At 38.5% G+C, this 22,797-nt stretch overlaps 1 protein-coding gene across 1 annotated transcript in view; it reads left to right on the top strand.

Annotated features, from left to right (window-relative positions):
- The window catches only part of GXYLT2 (glucoside xylosyltransferase 2), a 72,028-nt gene that overhangs the window by 17,314 nt on the left and 31,917 nt on the right, over positions 1 to 22,797 (top strand). Inside the window, exons 2-3 of the mRNA XM_031470737.2 lie at positions 3,663 to 3,855; positions 7,967 to 8,098. Coding sequence (XP_031326597.2) covers positions 3,663 to 3,855; positions 7,967 to 8,098 — 325 coding nt within the window. The remainder of the gene's footprint in view (positions 1 to 3,662; positions 3,856 to 7,966; positions 8,099 to 22,797) is intronic.

Here is a 22,797-nt window from a genome sequence, read left to right as displayed (position 1 = left end):
TAACGTGAGAGGAAATAGAGTGAGGGCGCAGAGGTCTCGCTAAACCCCAGCCACTGATACTTTAACTGCCACCAGGAGAGGCTTTTCTTTTTCTTTTTTTAGTACCTGTCACCAGACACCAAAAAAGATTGCGGGCCCCAGCCCCTGCTCTTTGTACCATGCAGTCCCAAATCACTGAAGCCTGCAGAGAAGAGAAGTGGCCTGCTGTGCTGCAGGGAAGGGCAAGCTTTTTTAATTAAAAAGAGAAAGAGCCATGAGGGTATAGCTCAGTGATAGAGTGCATGCTAAGTTCAATTACTTAGTACCTGGGTCCAATTCCCAGTACCTCCATTTAAAAAATAAATAAACCTAATTACCTCCCCCCACCAAAAAAGAAAAAAAGTATTTGTCAAATAGTTGGATACACAAATAATACCAACAATTACATCATAATTTCTCTGTATCCTGCACTCATCTTAAGAAATAGAAACATATGTCCCCAGAGATATCCATTGCCCTGCCTTTGATGGTTCTCATCCTCATGCAAGATTTCTTCATACATCTTGGAACAACACGCAGGGCTATTTTGCTGGTTTTTAAGCTTCATCAAAATAGTATCATCAATCACTGTCCTTCTACAAATTGCTATTTTTCCTCTGTCGTTAGGTTGATACGTGACTTTCTGGTTTGTTCATTTTTCACTGCTATGTAGTATTCCGCTTAAACCTGTCAGATATATTCATGATTCTCCTATGCCTGGACAGGAAAGTTATTTCCAACTTTTCAGTTTTTATAAACAGGGCTGCTGTGAACGTTCTTGCCTGGGTCCTGTGCAAATGTGCAAGAGCTTCTTCAGGTCATATGTGCAGGAGTGGAACTGGAAGGGTGATGGTGTATATATATATATATATCTTCACTCCTGCTCAATGTTGTCAAACGGCTCTCCAAAGTGTGTGGGGCAACTTACACCACTTCCAGCAGTGTCTGAGCTTTCCCTCCAGATGCACTCCATAACACACATGGTCCATCTTTTATTTCTAAATTTTTGACAATCCGAAAATAAAATGGAACCTCTTTATTGTTTTAGTTACTGAGGTTCACACTTTTTATTCATAAATTGTGCTCTACACTGGAATTTGACACGACATTGTAAAATGATTATAAATCAATAAAAAATGTTAAAAAAAAAGATAAATATAAACTAAAAAAAAAACTTTTTATTCATGTAGAAGCCCAGTATGTAAAGCTAAACTAGGCAGAGTTATTCAACTTGGGGGTAGGGTAATGGCTTACATTTAAAATAGCTAAGATATTGCATTATTTATTTTAGTACCTTTTGATACCTATATTCCTAAATATTGAGCATAATTTTAAGCAAATGAGCTTGCATTAAATCTCTTTTGTAGCATGTTTTGGCTGATATTTTGAGTGTCATTCTTTTTAATTGACTGTGATTTTAGCATTATTTGAGACACATCTTTCCCTTCCCTTCACATAAATTAATTGGCTTTAATAGTGGGTTATGAAAACCCAGCCATGAAGCTGAGGGAGAGAAAGCATCTGAGTCCTGAAGGCAGGGGTCCTCAGTTTCACCAGGCATGCTCCTGATTTAGCGCCTTGGCTCTGACTGTTCTCCTGCATGGAACCCTCCACATGCAAAAATGCACGTGACTCATTCCCTCCCAACTTTCAGACTGTCGTCCAATCTCACCTTCTTAGTGAGGACTTTCCTAACTTTGCACTGTATAATATGTTCCAGCCCATCAGTCGCTCCAGGATCCTTCCTGGCTCAACTCTGTATTTCCTCCTAGCACTTATCACTGGATAACTTTCTATGTAAAGTTTCTTAGTTATATGCTTTGACTGTTAATTATTTCTTGGTCTTTCCCCCACCACCTGTAAAATGTGACTTCTGCAAGGGCAGGCATGTTGGTCTGTTTTGTTCACTACTGTCTTCCTGGCACCTGCAACAGTGCCTGGCACATAGTAGGTCCTCAGTATAGAGTTGTTGGCTAATAAATGGGCTGGAATTAGCAAGGAAAAGAGAGAAGAGAAGAGCATTTCTGAGAGAGAGACAGTACATGTGCCAAGACCTGGAGACAACCCAGCCTGGTCTCATGACTAGAAATGAGATGGTGAATATGAATGTAGGTGTGACTATGACAGTGATTATGAATGAATGTCCAGCCAGGCTGGGGGTGTGGGAGGCAGTTAAAGGAGATCTAAGTAAGAGCCACAATCAGCAGTTTGGACTTGATCTTGTAAGTAGGAAGCCCTTACATGATTTTTATCAAGGGAATAACACGATCCTTTTTGCATTTAAGAAGAATACCACTCTGGCAGCAACAAGAAGAAATCATAGGGTGGGGGCTAAGGACAAGACTGGAGACAGGTGGACCATCCAGGGGCTATCACGATGATCCAGGTGAGGGAAGATGGTGGCCTCATCAGGTAGCAGCAGCGGGGTGACAAGAAGTGGACAATTTTGGGAGATACATAGGACGTCTCTACTGTCTGAGTAACTGCATCTGGGCCTAACTAAGCCAAGAGGCCATGCTTCTACTAAGCATGCTCTTAAGTAATCAAACTGGAAGCTATCCAAAGTGCTCCACCCACATCTTCAACTTTTCTCTTGGTGAAAGAAATCTGGAGCAAGACTGCCTTTATTCAACAGAGCAGTGAATAATGGAGCAGCACGCTGATTGAACTCGAAGTTTTTGGAAGGAAGGTAGCATTCCACGTCCAAGTTCCCCTGGTCTCCAGATCTTTTGTGCAAGTAAATTAGTTTCATTTGTCTCAGGGCACCTTTTCCAGGCCAACTTCTTCCAACTTGCCTGCAAATGTTTCTCAGTGGTGTGTTTGAGGCTTGGCTGTGTCTCCTTGTCTGGAACAAATCTTTTATTACGAGGAAATAGCTGGATGATGATTCTGGACTCTTGGACCCTGTTCCCCTCTCAGCTGTTGACTGGGTATTTGATACCTTGGTAATTTTCAGCTTAACCTGCCCCTTCTCCTGCCTGCTTCTCATTAAGAGGAATTTCATACTGGAAGCTGAATTTCATACCTGCCAGCTCAGCAGTCTTGAGTGAGACTGTTAGGATTAACACCTGTTTCTTCAAGACTCTCCCAGGATGTAATGGAGGCCCATGGGTTGTTTTCTTTGCTCACCTCCCGGGTTTGCATGGTTTTCCTTTGGTCCAGTGGTCATGCATTCCACTGCAACCTAAAACCAACCAGATGATGGGAGTATCGTGTTGCTTGTTTCACATGGGAAAGCCACCTCCTCTTGTTCAAGTTGCATTCAAATCTAATTTCCATGGCCTGTGTGAGTGGGAGCACCACAGCCCTGTGTCAGCTGTCAGAGTTTAGCAATCCCATTTCCAAACATGGGCCAGGAGGCAGCCAGCAGGCACTAGACAGCTGAATGCTGGCAGAAAAAAGCCTCAGACACCTATAGTAGGCCAAACAGTGACTCATCCTGCTATTGCCAGGATAAATATGGGAATAAATGGTATTTTTCTCCAAGCAGGAAGAATTGTCAAAATGCTTATCACTTTATAAAATATAACAGATTGTGCCTGTTCGTGTCTTGAAATGTTCCAACCATACACTAGCTGGGTTTTTTAATATATATATATAAAATGAGTTTAGAAATAGCTTTAACCTGTTCCTCTTCTTTCTAGGAGGCCCGGGGAACCCAGGAGTTTCCAAGCTGTGCTGCCACCCGAGCTCTGGATCCACCTTGCTGTGGTGGCCTGTGGCAATCGGCTGGAGGAGACACTGGTCATGCTCAAATCGGCCGTGCTCTTTAGCCACAGGAAGATGCAGTTTCACATCTTCACGGAAGACTCTCTGAAGCCTGAGTTTGACAAGCAGGTGAGTGTGCAGAAACTGTGGCCCGGTGTTTACTGAGTGCAGACAGACCGCATCGTGGAAGATGCATATCCTGTTTCCCACTGGAGTTTGCCACATACTCAGCTGTGTGCTGGTGAACCCTTGACCCCGAGCCTTTCTGTTCTCCTCTATACTGTATGGGGATAATGACACCTCCCTTAGAGAGAGATGGTGAGGATGAAATGAGATGATGCACTTAAAGCACTTGACCCAGGGCCCCATCCCTCCTGGTGTAACTGACATTGTTCTCAGTGGGAGTCAGGCAGCTTATTTTTATCTCCGTATGTGTGTTTTCTGCATGACAAATAACACATGCTCATCAAAATAAATTCAAACAGTACAGAAGGTATAAATTAAAAGGTAGAAGTCCTTGTTACCCTTCTTTCCCGCACCAGAAACTATCACAGTCAACACTTTTGAGTGATTCTTCTACATATAGAGGTGTGTGTGTTTACATATCTGTGTGATTGCATATGTATGTATGTATACATGTATATTTAAGTAGACATACGTGTATAACACATACGTGCATTATTCTAATATATATTTGTAAATATATGTAATAAATATATTATACATTTATTAAAACATATTTCTTTTCCAAAATCAGGATTATTCTCTATGTGTTATTCTGGAACTTGCTTTTCCTCACTTAAAAGCTTATCATCAGCATCGTTCCAGGTCAGGACTCACACGTTCTCACCTTGTCCCTTTTTGTTGACTGTATAGTCTTTTATTCTGTGGCTGGGTCATCATTTATTCGCCTCTTCCTATCCTGAGGAACAAGCAATGGTTTCCTACCAGTGCAGGAGAAGAGCTCCGGAAGTGCCTCTTCTCTCCAGGCTTGGTACACAAGTGACTGCAGACCGAGCTTTGTTCTCCTTGAGAGTCTTCTCCTGCCACCAGGATAGTCATGCTAGTGAGAAAAGGCACAGAAGCATGTTGGGCAGAGGAAGACTGATAACAGAAAGCTAGAAGATGTGTTATGTTTTCTAAAGGAAAAAATCACCTTGACATCCTCACTAAGAGAAGCCAAGAAGTAAACAGTCTTGGGGCTTTGAAATTGATTGGAAAATGCCTGGAAAAAGATCTGAATCAGGAATGGGCAAGGAAAAACATTGCAACACACATAGGTAGCTGTTCTGAAGCTGTGGTGTAAGGGGAATTATAATTAATAATCATAAGAGTAGTCGTCATAATAGTAATAATTGAAAAAGTAAAATAGCCTTTATAAAGGACTTACTTATGGTTTATGATTTACTCTTATTTAATCCTCACCGCAGTCCTTTGAAGATGGTAACAACCATGTCCCTATTTCACTGAGATCATGAGGCTCTCTAAAGAGCCTTAGTAATTAGCTAATCAGGTGTCAGTTCAAGGTTACTGACTCAAACCTCCACGAACTCAACCACTCTATTGTACTACCTCTCGACCTAGTAGACAGAACACTCGAATTCAGAGCTCAGCTCCCCCGTTCACTTGCTGTGTGATCTCTGGCAAAGCATGTGGGCTTTTTGGGTGTTGGTTTCCCTGTCTGCAGCTTGGGGCCAGCAGGAGTGATAAAGGAGATAGTGATAAAGGAGATAGTCAAGATAGGCTAGGTCAGGCTGCAGTCACTACTCCCAGAAAGCTCAGAGACTTTCCACACACCTGTTGCATGTTTGGAGGCACCAGGGTCCCTGTCCACATGGCAACCCCCAGGTCTGGGACTGCAGTTGACAGAAACCGTCAACTGCACCTCCTGGAACATTTGGCCCCTACAGTTCTTGAGATGCCACTACAGGAAAGAGAGGGACTGTCAATCACCACTGTGCTTTTCACTCCCTTGCCTAGACAGTGACATTTCTGCTCATATTTAACTGTCCAGAAGCAGTCACAAGGCCCTTTCTTGGGCTGCCTCCCCCTGGAACAGTGAGGAAGTGAGGAAGTCCAAACTAGCCCATCCGAAGAGGCCCACACAGAGAGGAGCTGAGGTCCCCAGCCGGTAACTAGCCTCCACCACCAGTCTTGTGAGAAGGAGCCTTCTGATGACCCAGCCTCCAGCCTCCAGCCTTCCAGGCTTCCAGCTGAGGCTCCAGACAGCGTGGGGCAGAGTCATGCCGTCCTTTCTGTGCCTTGTCTGAATTCCCAGTCCATGGCATCTGTGAGCATAATAAATGGTCATTTTAGAGTACTAAGTTTTGGGGTGATTCGTTATGAGCCATAGTACCTGAGACATTATGAATTAGGAGCTAAAGGATGGGGGAATTATTGTAGATACTTGTGAAGTTGTGCCACATTTTGCATTGCTCTGATGACTTTATCTCTGTTGGCTTATTTCCTCGGGTCTTTATTAGACCAATGAAGCTCACTGACAACGGAAATTATGGTAGGGTGTTAAAAATCTCAGTAGGGTGTATGGTTTCACCCCTTGTCCATGCTGGGATCATAGTGCCAGTTTAGATGTAAAACACTGGCTCTTAGATACGTCACAGAACTTCTCTCAGCCCCAATTTCGTCAACTGTACCAAGCAAAAACCTGAAGTAGATACACAAAAGGGATAAATGATTCTTGCTCTGCTTGCTGCAGAATATAATTGTGAGGCTGCATCAGATCATCTATTTATTCCTCCATTTCACAAAGATTCCCTGGAACATCTCCCTATGGTGGGCACTGTGCTATCCCTCAAGCAGCAGATCAGCAGCTGTGGGTTCCCGTGCAGCCACATGAGATGCTAGTGTGGAGGGACAGGTTATTCCACCTTTCTCAAGGCTGTCGGTTTCAACACTGAGGCATTGTGGGAATATCCAGAGTTTCTTGTGATAACTTCCTGGGAGGTTCAGAACCGCATACCTCAGGGTCAAAACAAAACAAAACAAAACAAAATACTAATCGCCATCATGATCCCTCTGGACACTGCATTGTGGGCAAGTTCTGTCAGATTTAAGGAAAATTTTTTAAAAGCTGCCTGAGTACAATATGTCTGGTGATATTTACCATCTACATTGTTGATATTTCGTATTTGAAAGTTTTCATTTATTTTTGTCATCTCCCAATATAGAAGCTGAACATGCCAGCTGGTTGATTTCCTAAGCTCTCCAGGTAGTTCATAGTCAAACATGTGATTTAAGTTTGGCTAATCTGTATTCCTGCCGCAGACTCAGAATCAGGAAATAGTAGGGCACAGAAGTGGGAATGGCCACCCATCCCTTCTGGAGTTAGGTGGCACCTATGAGGCTTCAATATCGTGTGTGTCTGTGTGTGTGTCTGTGTGTGTGTGTGTGTGTCTGTGTGTGTCTGTGTGTGTGTGTGTGTGTGTGTGTAGCTCTGCCATGGGAAGGAGTGTCAAGAGGAATTTCCAATGGCTGGAGTCAGTATACTGTTCAAACATAGGCAGAGGAACAAATGTAAATGGACTGAAAATTCCATTTAAAAGACATAGATTGGCAAGGGCGTATAAATCTTACTGGAAGATAGGATTTTTTTTTTTTTTGCAATTGTTGACATTTTAAAGCAAACAAACAGGATCAAAGAGTCAAGGAAATCCTATAAAATACGTAAGCGTGTATTTTCCCATGTAAGATAGAATCATATTATAAATTTCTTTTTGCTCTTTACTTTTTCCAAAATCTCACTATATATCATAACCATTTTTTCATGCCAGGACATATAGATCTACTTAATTTTAACTGTACATTAGTCCATTGTGTAGTTATATCATAATGCATTTTCCCGTTTCTTTATTATTGATCATTTAATTTGTTCCAAAGTTTTTTGTTTTTTTTTAAATTACAAACTAGGTTTTGGTGGAAGTCCTTGTACCTCTGTCTTAGAGTTTGTTGTTACCAGTTTCTAAATTGTCCTCTTGGAAGTTTGTTCAAATTTACCCTTACAGTGTTTAGGTGCCAGTTTTCCATCATCCTTGCCAACTCTGGATGTTATTTTTAAAAATCTTAGCAATGATCTTCCATTCAGTGAGCATGGTAGTGGCAATAAAGTTAGACTTTCTGTGTAAGCTGCCTGAATAATTCCCACCTGAACACCCAGAAGCTTTAGGTGTTTTCCGTATTTCTGGTGTCTAATCACCCTCCTCTTACCTTCCATGTTTTTCAGCTACGACAGTGGCCTGACTCTTACACAAAGAAGTTTGAGCACAGAATCTACCCTATCACATTTTCAGTTGGAAACCCTCAGGAATGGAAGAAATTATTCAAACCCTGTGCTGCCCAGAGACTTTTTCTTCCGGTAAAAACACCTGCTTTTAATAAGATGCTGCTTGGGAGAGACTTGCTCTTGGAAACATCATGGAATTAACTGGGGTATATTTAGAGAACTTTGACTTACAGTTGAAAATATGTTCCTCTTGGATTCTGTAGTTGATGCTCTTAGTTTTCAGGGTGTAGAGAAAGTATCCTTGTGTTTGAGAAGCTGTCTTTCCCAAGGATTGAGGGACAGAGAACATCCAAAGCATGTCTTGGATTATGGGTCTTTGTGACTATGGCTCCACCATTTACTAGGTGTGTGAACCTCATTAAATCTCCCAACTTCTCTAAGCCTCAGTTTTCTCCATAAGCTTGGCATGTAATTGGCCCTCAATAAGTGTTGGCTTAGATTATTATTTTTCTTACAACAATAACTACTACTGAATGAAGCCGTGCTAGGGGATGATTCAGAAAAGGTCCAGAGTTCTGGTGAGCCTTTTCAGTTCTGAATTTTCATATTGAATGTTTTTGTTTCCTTTGGTAAAATAACCCTAAATAAAAATATCACTGAAGATATAACGAAAGTGAGAATACCACTGAACAAAGATGGCAGCTTTGAATTGTGAATTGCAACCTTGACATTTGTGAGAGCTCATGCCTTCAGTAAACATTTACTGAGTGCCCATTAGGTGCTAAGCTTAGTGATGGTGATAAGGCGGTGAACAAAACAGCTATGGTCCTGCCCCCTTGGAGTTTGAGTCTAGCAAGGCATTGAACAGGTAGAAGTGGGATCCGTGCTGAGGTGGAGAACAGAGTCTCATGGATGTGTATACCATGGGGTTCCACTCCATCTGGACATGTATAGGTTCTCTTGAGGCATGGCTTTTATGCTGAGATGTGAATGAAGGAGTAGTAGGGGTCACTGAGTGACAAGGACATGGAAGGTAATGAGAGAGAAGAGGGTTTCCAGGCAGACAGAATAGTAAGTACAAAGGCTCTGAGACAGGAAGGAACATGTTTGAGAAAAAAGAAGGTCACAGTAACCAGAAGGTAGAGTGTGGTGGGACAAAGACGTCAGCAGGGGCTGGAGCTTGCCAAGCCCCGCAGGCCATGTTGGAGTGTCTGGTCTTTGTGTTAAGGGCAGTAAAAAGCCATGGAATGAATTCTAGCGTGGAAGTGAGATGATTGGACTTGGGTTTTAAAGAGGACTCACAGGTTCACTGCAGTGTGGACGGTGGAATTGCTGAGGCCAGTTTATGATGACTTCAGCTCTGGTGGTTGCCTTAGAGATGGATGCAGAACATGCCTGAGAAATAGAATTACCAGTCCTCGTGATTGGCTGGCTGTAGAGTTGAAGGGAAGTGGAGGTGATAAAGATTTCACCTCGGTTTCTGACCTGAACAACTATTAAGGTTGATCTGTTTGAAATTGCCAATATTTAGCTATTTATGACCTACAAAAAAAAGGCGGTTTCTTATAGTTCAACCTACGGAATGGATGGCAGTGCTATTCAAAGATGGAGAAGACTGAACACATTATTTGTAAGTGAGGAGTTGAGCTTAATTTGAGACATATTTTGATTTTGAGGTACCTGAGAAGCATCCACATAGGGAAGTCTTACCATCTGTTGGTCTGAAACCCCAAATGGGAAGTGGCATTTTTAGCATTGCCTACAAAGAACCTGTGAAAAAAACAAGGATGTATTATCGGTGCTGATTTGGTTCACAAGCCCACTCACTATTAAATGACCTACTTTTCACCAGCCACAGACTTTCATACATGTCGTGAGATGAGATTCATTGTGTAAAAACGGGGGTAAGAAAAGACTACCTCAGATCAGAACTAAAATCTCTAGATATAGAAACTAATTACCATTTAAGGAGAGGACAGAAAAATCTCAGATTTCTGCTTCTCATCTCTGTTTTAGGGGAAAAAAAACATTAGAAAGCCCAAGTTATTGTTGGAAAATTATCACCCCGCCCCCAGCCCATCCAGAAAAGCGTTAGCAACCCAGGAGAACACAATTTGAATTTTCCCTGACCTTGAATTGTGACTTCATTGCCACTGTTTAAAAAAAACACATGATGGTTTTCATTCATTAATCCCCAGCTAAACAAGTATATTCCATTTTGAATGACAAATGAGTGCTGGCATTCCTTATCTGCTTTTGATAATGGAAACTAGCCCTCCTTAAAAATAATAAAGAGAGATTGCCGTTGACAGGACATTTACCTTCTCTGAGTTGTATATCATAATGGCAGATTATAAACATGGAGTTTCTGGACATCAGTGAGATATATTGATCCTCAGGGTAATTTGAAATAAAGTCTAAGTGACATTTCTCCTGAAATTCGTCTCTATAAAACCAAACCAGGGGTGGTGCTGAAGCACCACAGAGAGGATGGAGATTCTCAACTACAGATATTCGAGCCCTGGTCAGTCAGTTGACTGAGAATCAAAGTCTTACCTTTTTATATGAGAGGGTGGCATCTACCCCAAACCTGGAGATGAAACCCTTTCTCAGGTAAGATTTTATTAATCAGAATAAGGTCAAAGCACAAGCCTTTGCGACTCAAGCTTACTAGGTTCTCAAGTACAGTTAGTGGAATTCAGATCTCACCGACCCAAGATTTCCAAAGTCCTGAAAATCAGTGGATGTTTACATTTCTGTATCTGTGAATAGTGGATCTAAGAGCAGGACCATTATTAGTGCAAACCAAACGGCAGATGGCTCGATTAAGCTTTCTAGGCTGCATACTGCTTTCAGGTAGAAGCTCAAAGTACTGAAAATAATATGCCAATCACGAAGAAGTCAGATCTATCCATTAAAACTGATCCTGAAGGACTTTCCCCTTTTTCCTTAGTAAAGGCCAGAAAGCCTTTACTTCTGTAAGAATAACTGAGTTTCATGAATTCACATCATCTTTCCCTCATTTAATAGGAATCAATGAAATTTTATAATGGATCTCTGTATTTTGTTATACACTGTGCCTTTTTGATTATAAAGACCTATGTCCTCAATAATGTGATCCTCTGGAGATCCTGGAAGTGTTTAAAATATGACAAGGGGTCCCTGGATTGCAGGATATTCAGGGACTTTATTGACAAGTAGCACTGAACATGGTAATATGAGGTAAGTTACGGTGCGATCCAGGCTTCACCCAGAAAAAGGTTTTTTTAACCGAGATTTAATAAGTTGCAAGATTGTAATAATGTCTAATGTCTTTCTTGCTCAAAACACTTGCCATAAGCATCTACATTCAAGGAAGGAGTTATGGAGGAATATCGTCAAGAGAGACAGGGATAACACTGCTTACAGTCTTAACTTGTAAATAAGTCCTGAGAGTTTTTGTAACTCTGTATTTCTAACAAGTTTGTCCTCTTCTTTAATATTTCAAAGTAATACCATACCAAATAAACAAAAATCTTACTTAACTAGATTTTCTATGTCGCATCAAGGGCAACAACATATAATCTTCCCCATTTCCACTTCTAATTTGTTAAAGAGGTCTTTAACTGGTTCCAATACTTGGAAAACCGCATGCTTATCCGAAATGCCGGAGGCTGATGGAACAGAGAAGTTTACGTGATACACTAAAATTTTTTATAATTAAGATCAGGCTTCTGTATTATTAGTAGTATTATACCTCAGAACCAGCGATTAACATTGAGACTTCCTTGGAAACAACCCTTTGAATATCAACAAATATTGACAGGTGAATAGGAATATATTAAAAATCCTTGTTAAGAGGACCTTCAACTAGAAGGACCATAAATGATGTCTATTTATTTTATCAAGCACTCAGAGGCCTTAAATTATCAGGATGACATTAGCTTCCTAAAAGATCACATGAAAATGACTCTGGATACCAATTTTGTTGAACAAGCTTTCCACAGTACTTATCATTTACTCACACATTATTTAAAAGTTTGACATTCAGGATATTAGTTACAACTCTTGGTTACATGTGAGAGAAACTCAATTTCAACTAGCTAAGCAAAGAAGGAAATGTATTCACTTATCTGACTGTGGAGTCCAGATGATAGGGCTAATCTCAAGCATGGCTAGATCCAAAGGCTCCTATAATGTCACCAGGGCTCCGTCTGTCTCTCTCCCGGTCAGAATGATGATTGCTTGAAGCAGCCTGAGATCTACGTTCTAGAAGCTTAGCTACTGCAGCAGAAAAAGAGCCTGGCAGGGTGGTGAGATCTAAAACGGTGGCATAAGAAGCTCTGTGAATTTCTCCCCCATGGAACAAGCATCCTTGGTAAAAATTATTTTTAAAACATCTAGAGTTTTTGGAAATTGTCCAAAGGGCCTAAGCAAATGAAGAAACAGATTTCTTTCTCATGAAAATCTACTATAGCTCAGTGAAGAGTGAGAATCTGTGATGTTTGAACCATGACCTACTCCTACCCCACCCTGCTCCCCTTATACCTCTGCATCATGGAAACCCATCTCTAGACAACTCAGTCAAGGACACTGGGACAGACAACTCAGTCAAGGACACTGGGATCCTTTCCTCCACAGCTCCCAGTTGAGGGATGTGATGTTTCCTTGGGAAAAGGCAGGTCATTAGTGTTTCTCATCTCTACTAGCTATGTGTCGCAAAGCTTAAATTCCAGAGGCAAGTGTGGCCATGGGTTCAGAGGCTCCCTACATTAAGAGGAAGCTGGTAACTTCATGAGAGCAACAAGCTAAACTCTAGTCCAGTTAGTTTACAAGGGAAGCACCAAGGAAAGAGGCAAATAAAAAGTGCCCTCCTAGTCTCAGAACAAAGCCCAAACGCTGTCCTCCAGAAAGCTCCCTGCAGGTGGGCCTGCCTTTAATTGGACCAGACTGCAGAGTGATTTGTGCCTCAGGTCAGGCCATTGTCAAAAACAATAGAGCCATCAGCTGGCAATTAGTGGAGGCTAATAGCTGGGTGTAATACCAACAGAGGTGGACAGCTTAAGAGAATGATTCGCGGAAGTGTCAGTCAGAGAGAGCCCTGATAAATCCACTGTCATCCCGGGTGACTGTGGGCATGCGCCGATTTGCACCCACTGAGGAACAACATCATAGGTTTCACACAGTGGGTGAAGTGGACTTCACTGAAGTACTCCGGTCAACATACTAAACAAATGAGCAAGCAAAGACCAACAAGCCCTGCAGGTTGGGTTGGGGTGTGCAGTGGGGGGGGAGAGGATCGGTATCCAGAGTTGCTACTATATATTATCTAAAACATCCTAAAGTAGTACTATCATGCTACAATATGGTTTTCAACAACAACAACAAAAAAATGAGGCATACAAACAAACAGGAAGATGTGATTCGTTCACAGGAAGAAATGCAGGCCGTGGAACTGCCTGGTGAGAGGACCCAGCTGACAGATTTGGTAGAAAAAGACTTTAAAAGCCGCCATTATAAATATGTTCAGGCAACAAAAGGAACCTGTGCTTAAAGAAGTAAAATAAAATATGATGACAGTTTCATAAAATCAAGACTATCAATAAGGAATTATTTTTTATTTTAAAAAGAGCCTTATGGAAGTTCTGGGGTTGAAAAGTAAAATAACTGAAAAGGAAAAATCATTAGGGGGGCTCACTGTATGTCTGAATTTAAAGTAGAAAGAGTCAGTAAACTTGAAGATAATCAATAGAGATTATATAACCTGAAGAACAGAGAAAAATAGTGAATAAAATTGAACAGAGACTCAGAGATGTGAAACACTATCAGACCCACCAGAACCTGCATGATGGGAACATCAGAAGGAGAGGAGAGAAAAGAGAATAGAAAAAATTTTGAAGAAATAATGGTTGAAAATTTGCAAATTTGATGCAAAACAATTTACATATCAAACATGAATGAACCAAGTAAGATTAACTCAAAGAGATCCACACACAGATAAATCATAGTAAAAATCCTGAAAGACAAAGTCTTATAAGCAGCAAGAGAAAAATAACTTGCCATATATAAGGAAACTCCAATAACATTAATAGCTGACTTCTCATTAGAAACTGTGGAGGACATAAGACCATGGGATGACATTATTTAAAGTGCTGAAAGGTGGAGGGGAACTGTCAATCAAAAATCTTATATCCAGTAAACTTATTTTTTAAATGAAGGTAAAATAAAGTCACTCCTAGATAAGTAGAATCTGAGACAATTCATTTATAGCAGAACCCACAATAATAAAGGAAGTTCTTTAGGCTGAAAGGAAGTGACTCCAGACAGTAACTCAAAATTACACTTAAAAAAAAGAGCACTAGTAAAGGCATTTATGCAAAAGACAATATAAATGAACATTTCTTACTCTTTCTTCTTTTGATTTCTTTTAAAAAACAGTTGTACAAGATGACCAACAGGCACGTGAAAAGATGTTCAACATTGCTAATTATTAGAGAAATGTAAATCAAAACTACAATGAGGTATCACTTCACATCAGTCAGAATGGCCATCATCAAAAAGTCTACAAATAATAAATATTGGAGAGGGTATGGAGCTAAGGGAACCCTTCTAACAACTGTTGGTAGGAATGTAAATTGGTGCAGCCACTATGGAGAACAGCTTAGAGTTTCCTTAAAAAATTAAAAATAGAGTTACCATATGATCCAGCGATCACACTCCTGAGTATATATCCAGAGAAAACTCTAACTCAAAAAGATATATGCATCCCAATGTTCATAGCAGCATTATTTACTATAGCCAAAACACAGAAGCAACCTAAATGTCCATTGACAGATGAATAAATAAAGAAGTTGTGGTAGATTTATACAATGGAATATTACTCAGCCATTAAAAATAATGAAATAATGCCATTTGCAGCAACATGGATGGACCTAGAGATTATCATGCTAAATGAAGTCAGACAGAGAAAAATAAATATTATATAATATCACTTATATTTGGAATCTAAAAAAATTATACAAATGAACTTATTTACAAACCAGAAATAGACTCACAGAAGTAGAAAATAAACTTATGGTTACCAAAGGGGAAGGAGGAAGAGAGAAAAATTTGGGACTAACAGATACACACTATTATATATAAAATGAACAAGAAGGACCTGTTTTACAGCACAGGGAACTATATTCAATATCTTGTAATAACCTATAATGGAAAAGAATCTGAAAAAAGAATACATTTATGTGTGTGTGGAGGGGGGTGTATATACACATATCTACACTTATAACTGAATCACTTAGCTGTATACCGGAAACATTGTAAAGCAACTATACTTCAATAAAAAAATTAAAAAATAAAAAGCAATTGTATAAGACATGTATATAATTACATGTTGGGCCTATACCATATTTAACAATAATAGCACAAAGGAGGTTGGAATGGAGAAAAATTATGTGAAATAAGAAAATGACATGAGATAGTAACTTGAATTCACAGGAAAAAATGGAGAAAACAAAAAATGGTATATGAGAAAGTTAATGTAACAAACTCCATAAACATATACTTGCTCGTCTTCCTCTCTCAGCTTCTTTAAAACACATTAAGTTGTATGAAGTAGCAATTATATTGTTGGGTAACAGTATAGATGTAATATGTACAACAATGATGTCATGAAATGGAGAAGACGGAATAGAGTTATAGGATTAACATTAGTGTATTTCACTGGAATTAAGCTAGTATAAATCTGAAGTGTTTTCTGATAAGATGTATGTGGCAATCCTTAGACCAGTCATGAGGAAACAGCTCAAAAAATATATGAAAAAAATGTATTAAAATGCTACGTTAGAAAATACTCAGTGCAAAGAAAGCAGTAACAGAAGACTAGAGGAATGAAAAAGATGTGAGTCATATTGAAAACAACCAGCGAAGCAGCAGACATAAACTGAACTGTATAATAACATTAAATGAAGGATAAAAGATCCAATCAAAAGACAGAGATAGATGATAAAGAATACAATCCAACTATGTGCTGTTTACAGGAGATACACTTAAGGTTCAAAATATATTGGTTGGAAGCAAAGAGATGGAAAAAGATATGTCAATCAAACAGCAACCACAAGAAAGCTGGAGTGGCTGTACTAATATCAGATAAAATAGATTTTAAACGGAAACATTACTGGAGAAAAACAGGCACATTTTATAATGAAAAATGTGTTAATCCAAAAAGAAAATATAAGAGTTACAAACACACAGGCACCTAAAAAATGGAGCCCCCAAAATACATGAAGCAAAAACTGACAGAATTGGAGGCTTCTGTGCCCCACATTCAATGGTGGGTTAAACAGTAGACAGAACATCAAAGAAATGGGAGACTTGAACAATGCTGTAAACCAGCTGGACGAACAGACATCTCTAAAACACTCCACCCAACACCAGCAGACTACGCTTTCTTCTGAGTGCATATTGGGCATTCTCCAGGACAGACCATCTATTTGGCCATAAAAACTCCTTAATAAACTTAAAATGATTTAAGTCATTCAAAGTATATTCTCCAACCACAATGGAATGATATTAGAAGTCAATAACAGAAAGAAATTTGGGAAGTTCACAAATATGTGAAAATTAAACAACACACTCCTAAACAATCAATAGGGAAAAGGAAAAATTACAAAGGAAATTATAAAATACTTTCAAATGAATGAAAATGAAGACATAACATACCAAAACTTATTAGAAGTAGCTAAGGCAGTATTTAGAGTGAAATGTATCATTGTAAACTGCTACTTTACAAATGAAAAAAGATTTCAAATTAATAAACTTCTACAAGCAAAAGCTCAGAACTAGGTGGCTTTATTGATGAATTCTACGAAACATTTAAAGAATTAATATCAATTCTTCCCAGTCTCTTTCAAAAAAAAAAAAAAAAAACGGAAGAGACAGGAACATTTCTCAACTCATTCTTTGAGGCCAGATTTTAACCTGATACAAAAACCAGACAATGACATCACAAGAAAAGAAAACTACAGACCATTACTCATGAATGTAGATGGAAAATTTTTCAACAAAAAGTAGCAAATAGAATCCAAAAAGATTATAAACCATTACCAAGTTAAGTTCTAGACCAGGAATGCAAAGTTGATTTAACATCTGAAAATCCATTAATATAATACAGTACATAAGTAAAATACAGAAACCACATGATTATCTCAATATGCAAGAAAAAAATTTGACAAAATTCAGTTTCCTTTCATGATAAAAACATGCAACAAACTAGAAATAAAAGGAGAACTTTTTTAACCTGATGGAAGTCATCTACAAAACCCCCACAATTAACATCATACCTAATAGTAAAAGACTGAATGTTTTCCCTCTAAGATCAAGAAAAGGAAAAAGATATATGATCTCACAATTTCTGTTCAGCATTGTACTGGAGGGTCTAGCCAGGGCAATTAGGCAAAAAAAATGAAATAAAATAAACTCTGACTTGAAAGAGAGAAGTAAAACTGTCTCTATCTTCAGATGACGTCATCTCATATATGAAAAATCCTAAAAGGCGTCCAGTTTAAAAATGTTTAGAACTAATAAACAAATTCAGTAAGATTACAAGATTTAAGACACAGAAACAGTTGGACTTCTAAACACTTGCAGTGAACAACCCAAAAGTAAAATTGAGGAAACAATTCCATTTACAATAACATGAAAATAATAAAATAGTTAAAAATAAGTTTAACAAAACAAGTGCAAAACCCGTAATATGAAAAGTACAAAAGACGCTGGAAGAAATTAAAGAGTTCAATAACGGAAAGACACCCTTGTTTATGGGTTGGTAGACTTAATATTGCTAAGCTGGCAGTAGTCCACAAAATGACCTACACATTCAGTGCATTCCCTAGCAAATCTCTGCTGGCTTCGTTGAAGAAATTGACAAGCTAATTATAAAATCCATGTGGAAATTCAAGGGCCTATAAAATCAATAAACCTCCAGCCAGGTTACAAATAAACAAGAGAGAACATCATTACCAGTATCAGAAATGAAAGAAGGCATCACTGCAGATTCCTTTTAATGGACATTGAAAGTATGATTAAAAAAAAAATGACTGTGAACAACTCTATGATCACAAATTTGGTAACCTAAATGAAATGGATCAATTCCTTGAAAGACACAAATCTGTCAAAAGTCACACAAGAAGAAATAGATGATCTTAATAGGTCTATATCTACTAAGGAAATTGAATCAATAATTAATAACCTTCCAAATAGAAAGCACCAGGCTTTGCTGGTTAATTCTGCCAAACATTTAAGAAATAAGTTACACTGGTTCTTATTTAAGAAATAAGTGACACCAGTTCTCTACAATCTCTTTCAGAGGATAGAAGACAAGGGAATACTTCTTAACTCATTCTATGTAGCCAGCATTACCCTAATACCAAAATCAGACAAAGACATAAGAAAAGTAGACCCATGTTTTTAATGAACATAGATGCCAAAATCCTCAAAAAAAAAAAAATAGCAAATAAAATTTTTAAAAAGCGTAAAAAAATTTATTAACATTTTTTATTGATTTATAATCATTTTACAATGTTGTGTCAAATTCCAGTGTTCAGCACAATTTTTCAGTTATTCATGGACATATACACACTCATTGTCACATTTTTTTCTCTGTGAGTTATCATTAAAAAAGCATAAAAAATTTAATCCATGACCAAGTGAGATTTATCCTAGGTATGCAAGTTTCAATATTTAAAAATCAGTTAATGTAATTTATTACATCAACAATCTAACAGAGAAAAATCACATGATTATGGCAAAGTTGCAGGGTACAAGATTAATATACAAAAGTTAATCACTTTCCTATATGCCAGCAATGAACAAGCAGAATTTGAAATTTAAAAACACAGTACCATTTATACTAGTACTCCCCAAAATGAAATACTTAGACCTAAATCTAACAAAATATCTACAAGATATATAGGTGGAAAACTACAAAATTCTGATGAACAAAATCAAAGAAGAACCAAGTAAATGAAGAAATCTTACATGTTCATGGATAGGAAGACCCAATATTGTTAAGATGTCAGTTCTTCCCAACTTGAACTATAGATGCAATGCAATCCTAATCACAATCCCAGTAAGTTTGTTTTATGGATATTAACAAACTGATTCTAAAGTGTATATGGAGAGGCTTAGGACTCAGAATAGCCAACACAACATTGAAGGAGAAGAACGAAGTTGGAGGACTGATACTACCCAACTTCAAAACTTACTATAAAGCCTTAGTAATTAAAAATTCTGAGTGATATTGGAGAAAGAATAGATTAATGGAACAGAATAGAGGGACCAGAAATAGACCCCCATAAATATAGCCAACTGATCGTTGACAGAGGAGAAAAGGTAGTACAATGGAGCAAAGATACTCTCTTCAACAAATGGTGCTGGATATCCATGGACGAAGTAATGAATATAGACACAGATCTTACACACTTTACAAAAATTAACTCAAAGTGGATCACAGACTGAAATGTAGAATCCAAAACTGTAAAACTCCTAGAAGATAACATAGGAGAAAACCTAAATGACCTTGTGTATGGTGATGTCTTGTTAGATATAACACCAAGGACACGATCCATGAGAGAAATGATTGATAAACTCGACTTGATTATGATTAAAAATTTCTGCTCTGTGAAAGACAATATCAAGAGATTGAGAAGACAAGCTACAGACTGCGACAAAATATTTACAAAAGACACGCCTGATAAAGGACTGTTACCTAAAATACACAAAGAACTCTCAGCAATAAGAAAGCAAATAACTTGATTTTAAAATGGGCAAAAGACCTTAACAGACACATCATCAAAGGAGATATACAGGTGGCAATTAAGTGTAGGAAAAGATGCTCCACATCATATATCATCAGGGAAATACAAATTAAAACAACAGGGAGATACCACTCCATATTTATCAGAATGACCACAGTCTGGAACACTGACAACACCAAATGCTGTCAAGGTTGTGGGCCAACAGGCATTGTCATACGTTGCTGGTGGGAATGCAAAATAGTACACCCACTTTGGAAGACAGTTTGGCAGTTCCTTACAAAACTGAATATATGCTTACCATATGACCCAGCAGTTGTGCTCCTTGGTGTTTATCCAAAGGAGCTGAAAACTTATGTCTACACAGTAACCTGCACTCGGATCTTTATAGCAGCTTTATTTATGATTGTGAAAACTCAGATGCAACTAAGATATCCCTCAGTGGGTGAATGGTTAAATAAACTGTGGTGCATCCAGACAGTGGAATATTATTCAGTGCTAAAATGAAATGAGCTATTGGACCATAAAGAGTCACGGAGGAATCTTAAATGCATATTACTAAGTAAAAGAAGCCAGTTTGAAAACGCTGCATACTCTGTGATTCCAACTAGATAACATTCTGGAAAAGGCACATCTACGGAGACAGTAAAAAGTGTTTGCCTGGATTTGGGAGAGGGGAATGGATTTATAGGCATTGCACAGAGGATTTTTAAGGCAGTGATAATACTCTGTATGAAGTTATAATGGTGGGTATATGTCATTATACATTTGTCCAAACCCATAGAATGTGTAACACTAAGAGTGAACTCTAATATAAAGTATGAACTTTGGGTGATTATGATGTGTCGATGTAGGTTCATCCTTGGTAACAAATATACCACTCTGGTGAGTGATGTTCATAACAGGGGAGATTATGCACATATGGAGGCGCAGGGTGTATGGGAAATCTCTGTACCTTCCTCTCAACTTTATTGTGAACCCAACACCGCTAAAAATAAAGTCTTAAGAAAAAATTCAAGACACCCAGAATACCCAAAACAATCTTGAAAAGGAAGAACAAAGTTGGAAGACTGTCACATCCAGATTTCAGAATTTACAGCAAAGTTATAGTCACCAAGCCAGTGTAGTATTGCCATAAAGATAGAGGTATAGATTAATGGGAGAGAGCTGAGAGCTCTTATATTAAGTCTTTTATCCATCTGAGTTAATTTCTATATACAATATACAGTATGGCTAGCCAGTTGTTCCAACACCATTTGTTGAAAACATTACTCTTTCCCCAGTTGAATTGCCTTGGCACCCGTGTCTAAAATAAATGAACTGAGAATATGAGGGTTTTCTCCTGCATTTGTAGAAAATATTCCCCAAATGCCTCCTTTTGAAGATTCCCCTGAACCTTCCATTCTTCATCTGTTAAATGGGTATAAAAATAGTACACATGTCTTTGTTCAGACTCACTTGATCAGTGAGGCTGTTGTATGTAAAATTGCTCCTCTCCTTCACTTTATTTTTTCTTCTAGCCTACTATCTTCAAAGTTAGAATACTACCTAATTTACTTATTGGTTTTATTTTTTAGTTTCTCCCACTAGCATGTAGTCCTCTCAGGGGAAAGGTCATTGATCTTCAACACCTAGAGAAGTGCACTACACGTATTAACAGAAGGCACTCTGTAAAACTATTTGGATGGTTGGATAATAAGGAAGGAAGGAAGGAAGGAAGGAAGGGGGGGTGATGGATGAATGGACGCATGAATGAATGGACTTATAGCAAGGGCTTTACCAAGTTCATCAAAGGGCAGTAGAGAGGATTCGAAGATTTAACACTTATAAAGTGCCCAGACTTGAACCCAGTATACACTCTGTAAATGTTAGTTGGATTTGATTCTCAAATACAAGAAGAAGGACAACATTCTTTGAAAACCAATCCAGTTAGAGTGAAGAGCTACAGCTCCTTGTGGCCCATTGATCCTGTTTCCAGCAACTCCCTAGCAGAGAGCACGTTCTCTGGAGAGGCACCATCAGACTAAGAAATTGGACTCTGCTTTAAATGACAGTTGCCATGGCTAACAGAATGTCTACAGCCAACAGGAGAAGATAGTGTGTATTTGCTGGCTGGGATTGCAACATCTGATAAGAGGAGGAAGCAAGCCAAAAGGGGTGGAAGCAGATGGAAGATCTAAGAGAGCCATTATCCCAGAGCACGCCAGAGACACCAGACACCTTCAGTAACGCAAGTCCTGTGGAAAATGTTCTGCGTGCAGCTATAACAGTTGGCCCCACAGCTGAGATGATGAAGTCAACGACCAAACACAAGCTCGATGAGCCAGAATTTTAGGAAAACTGTCCCGAACAAAGCCATCATTGATTTACCCAACTCACTGGCAATCTGAATCTTATTTGCATGGAAATCAAAGATTACACTGATCGGAAGAGTCTACTTCGTTGATGGAACAGGGGTGAATGTAGCCATGACATGGGTACAATCCGCTCTTTGTTAAAACGTCACAAAAATGAATATGTAAGTTATACGTCATTCCACAAGAGGGCACAATAGAAGCAAAAATAAAGACTGATATACTTTAATTTTTTCCTGTGCCACTGCATTTTAAGCTAACAATTTCATGACTCTTAAAATCTCAAAACAGTTTAAATGGTGGGTCCTAATCAAGAGTGGATATTTACTTTTGTACACATTCTCAATGTATTTAAGAAAAAAAAAAACAGGAAAAAAACACTATATAGGAGTAATACTTTTCAAGTGTTAATAATTCCCCTGTCTTAAACAATTTTAACATTATAAAGGATACTTGAGAATATATAGCATCGAACAGAAAGTTCCTTGTTCTCTGCACATCCAAAACGAAAGGAAAATATCTCAAAGTTAGGTGATTAGAAAGTACGTATAGGTGAATCTATTGGTATTTTTAAAAATCCAAAAGTGTATACATTTGTGTGTGTGTGTGTATACACAGAAACATTCATATACACAAACATTCATTCAACACTGCTTATTGAACGAGGAGGGGATAGCTCAGTGGTAGA

The sequence above is a fragment of the Camelus dromedarius genome, chromosome 17 (genome assembly GCF_036321535.1).
Source record: "Camelus dromedarius isolate mCamDro1 chromosome 17, mCamDro1.pat, whole genome shotgun sequence".
NCBI classification, from domain to species: domain Eukaryota; kingdom Metazoa; phylum Chordata; class Mammalia; order Artiodactyla; family Camelidae; genus Camelus; species Camelus dromedarius.
Note: the sequence above shows the minus strand (reverse complement) of the source record. Positions and strands in the feature narration are given on the sequence as shown.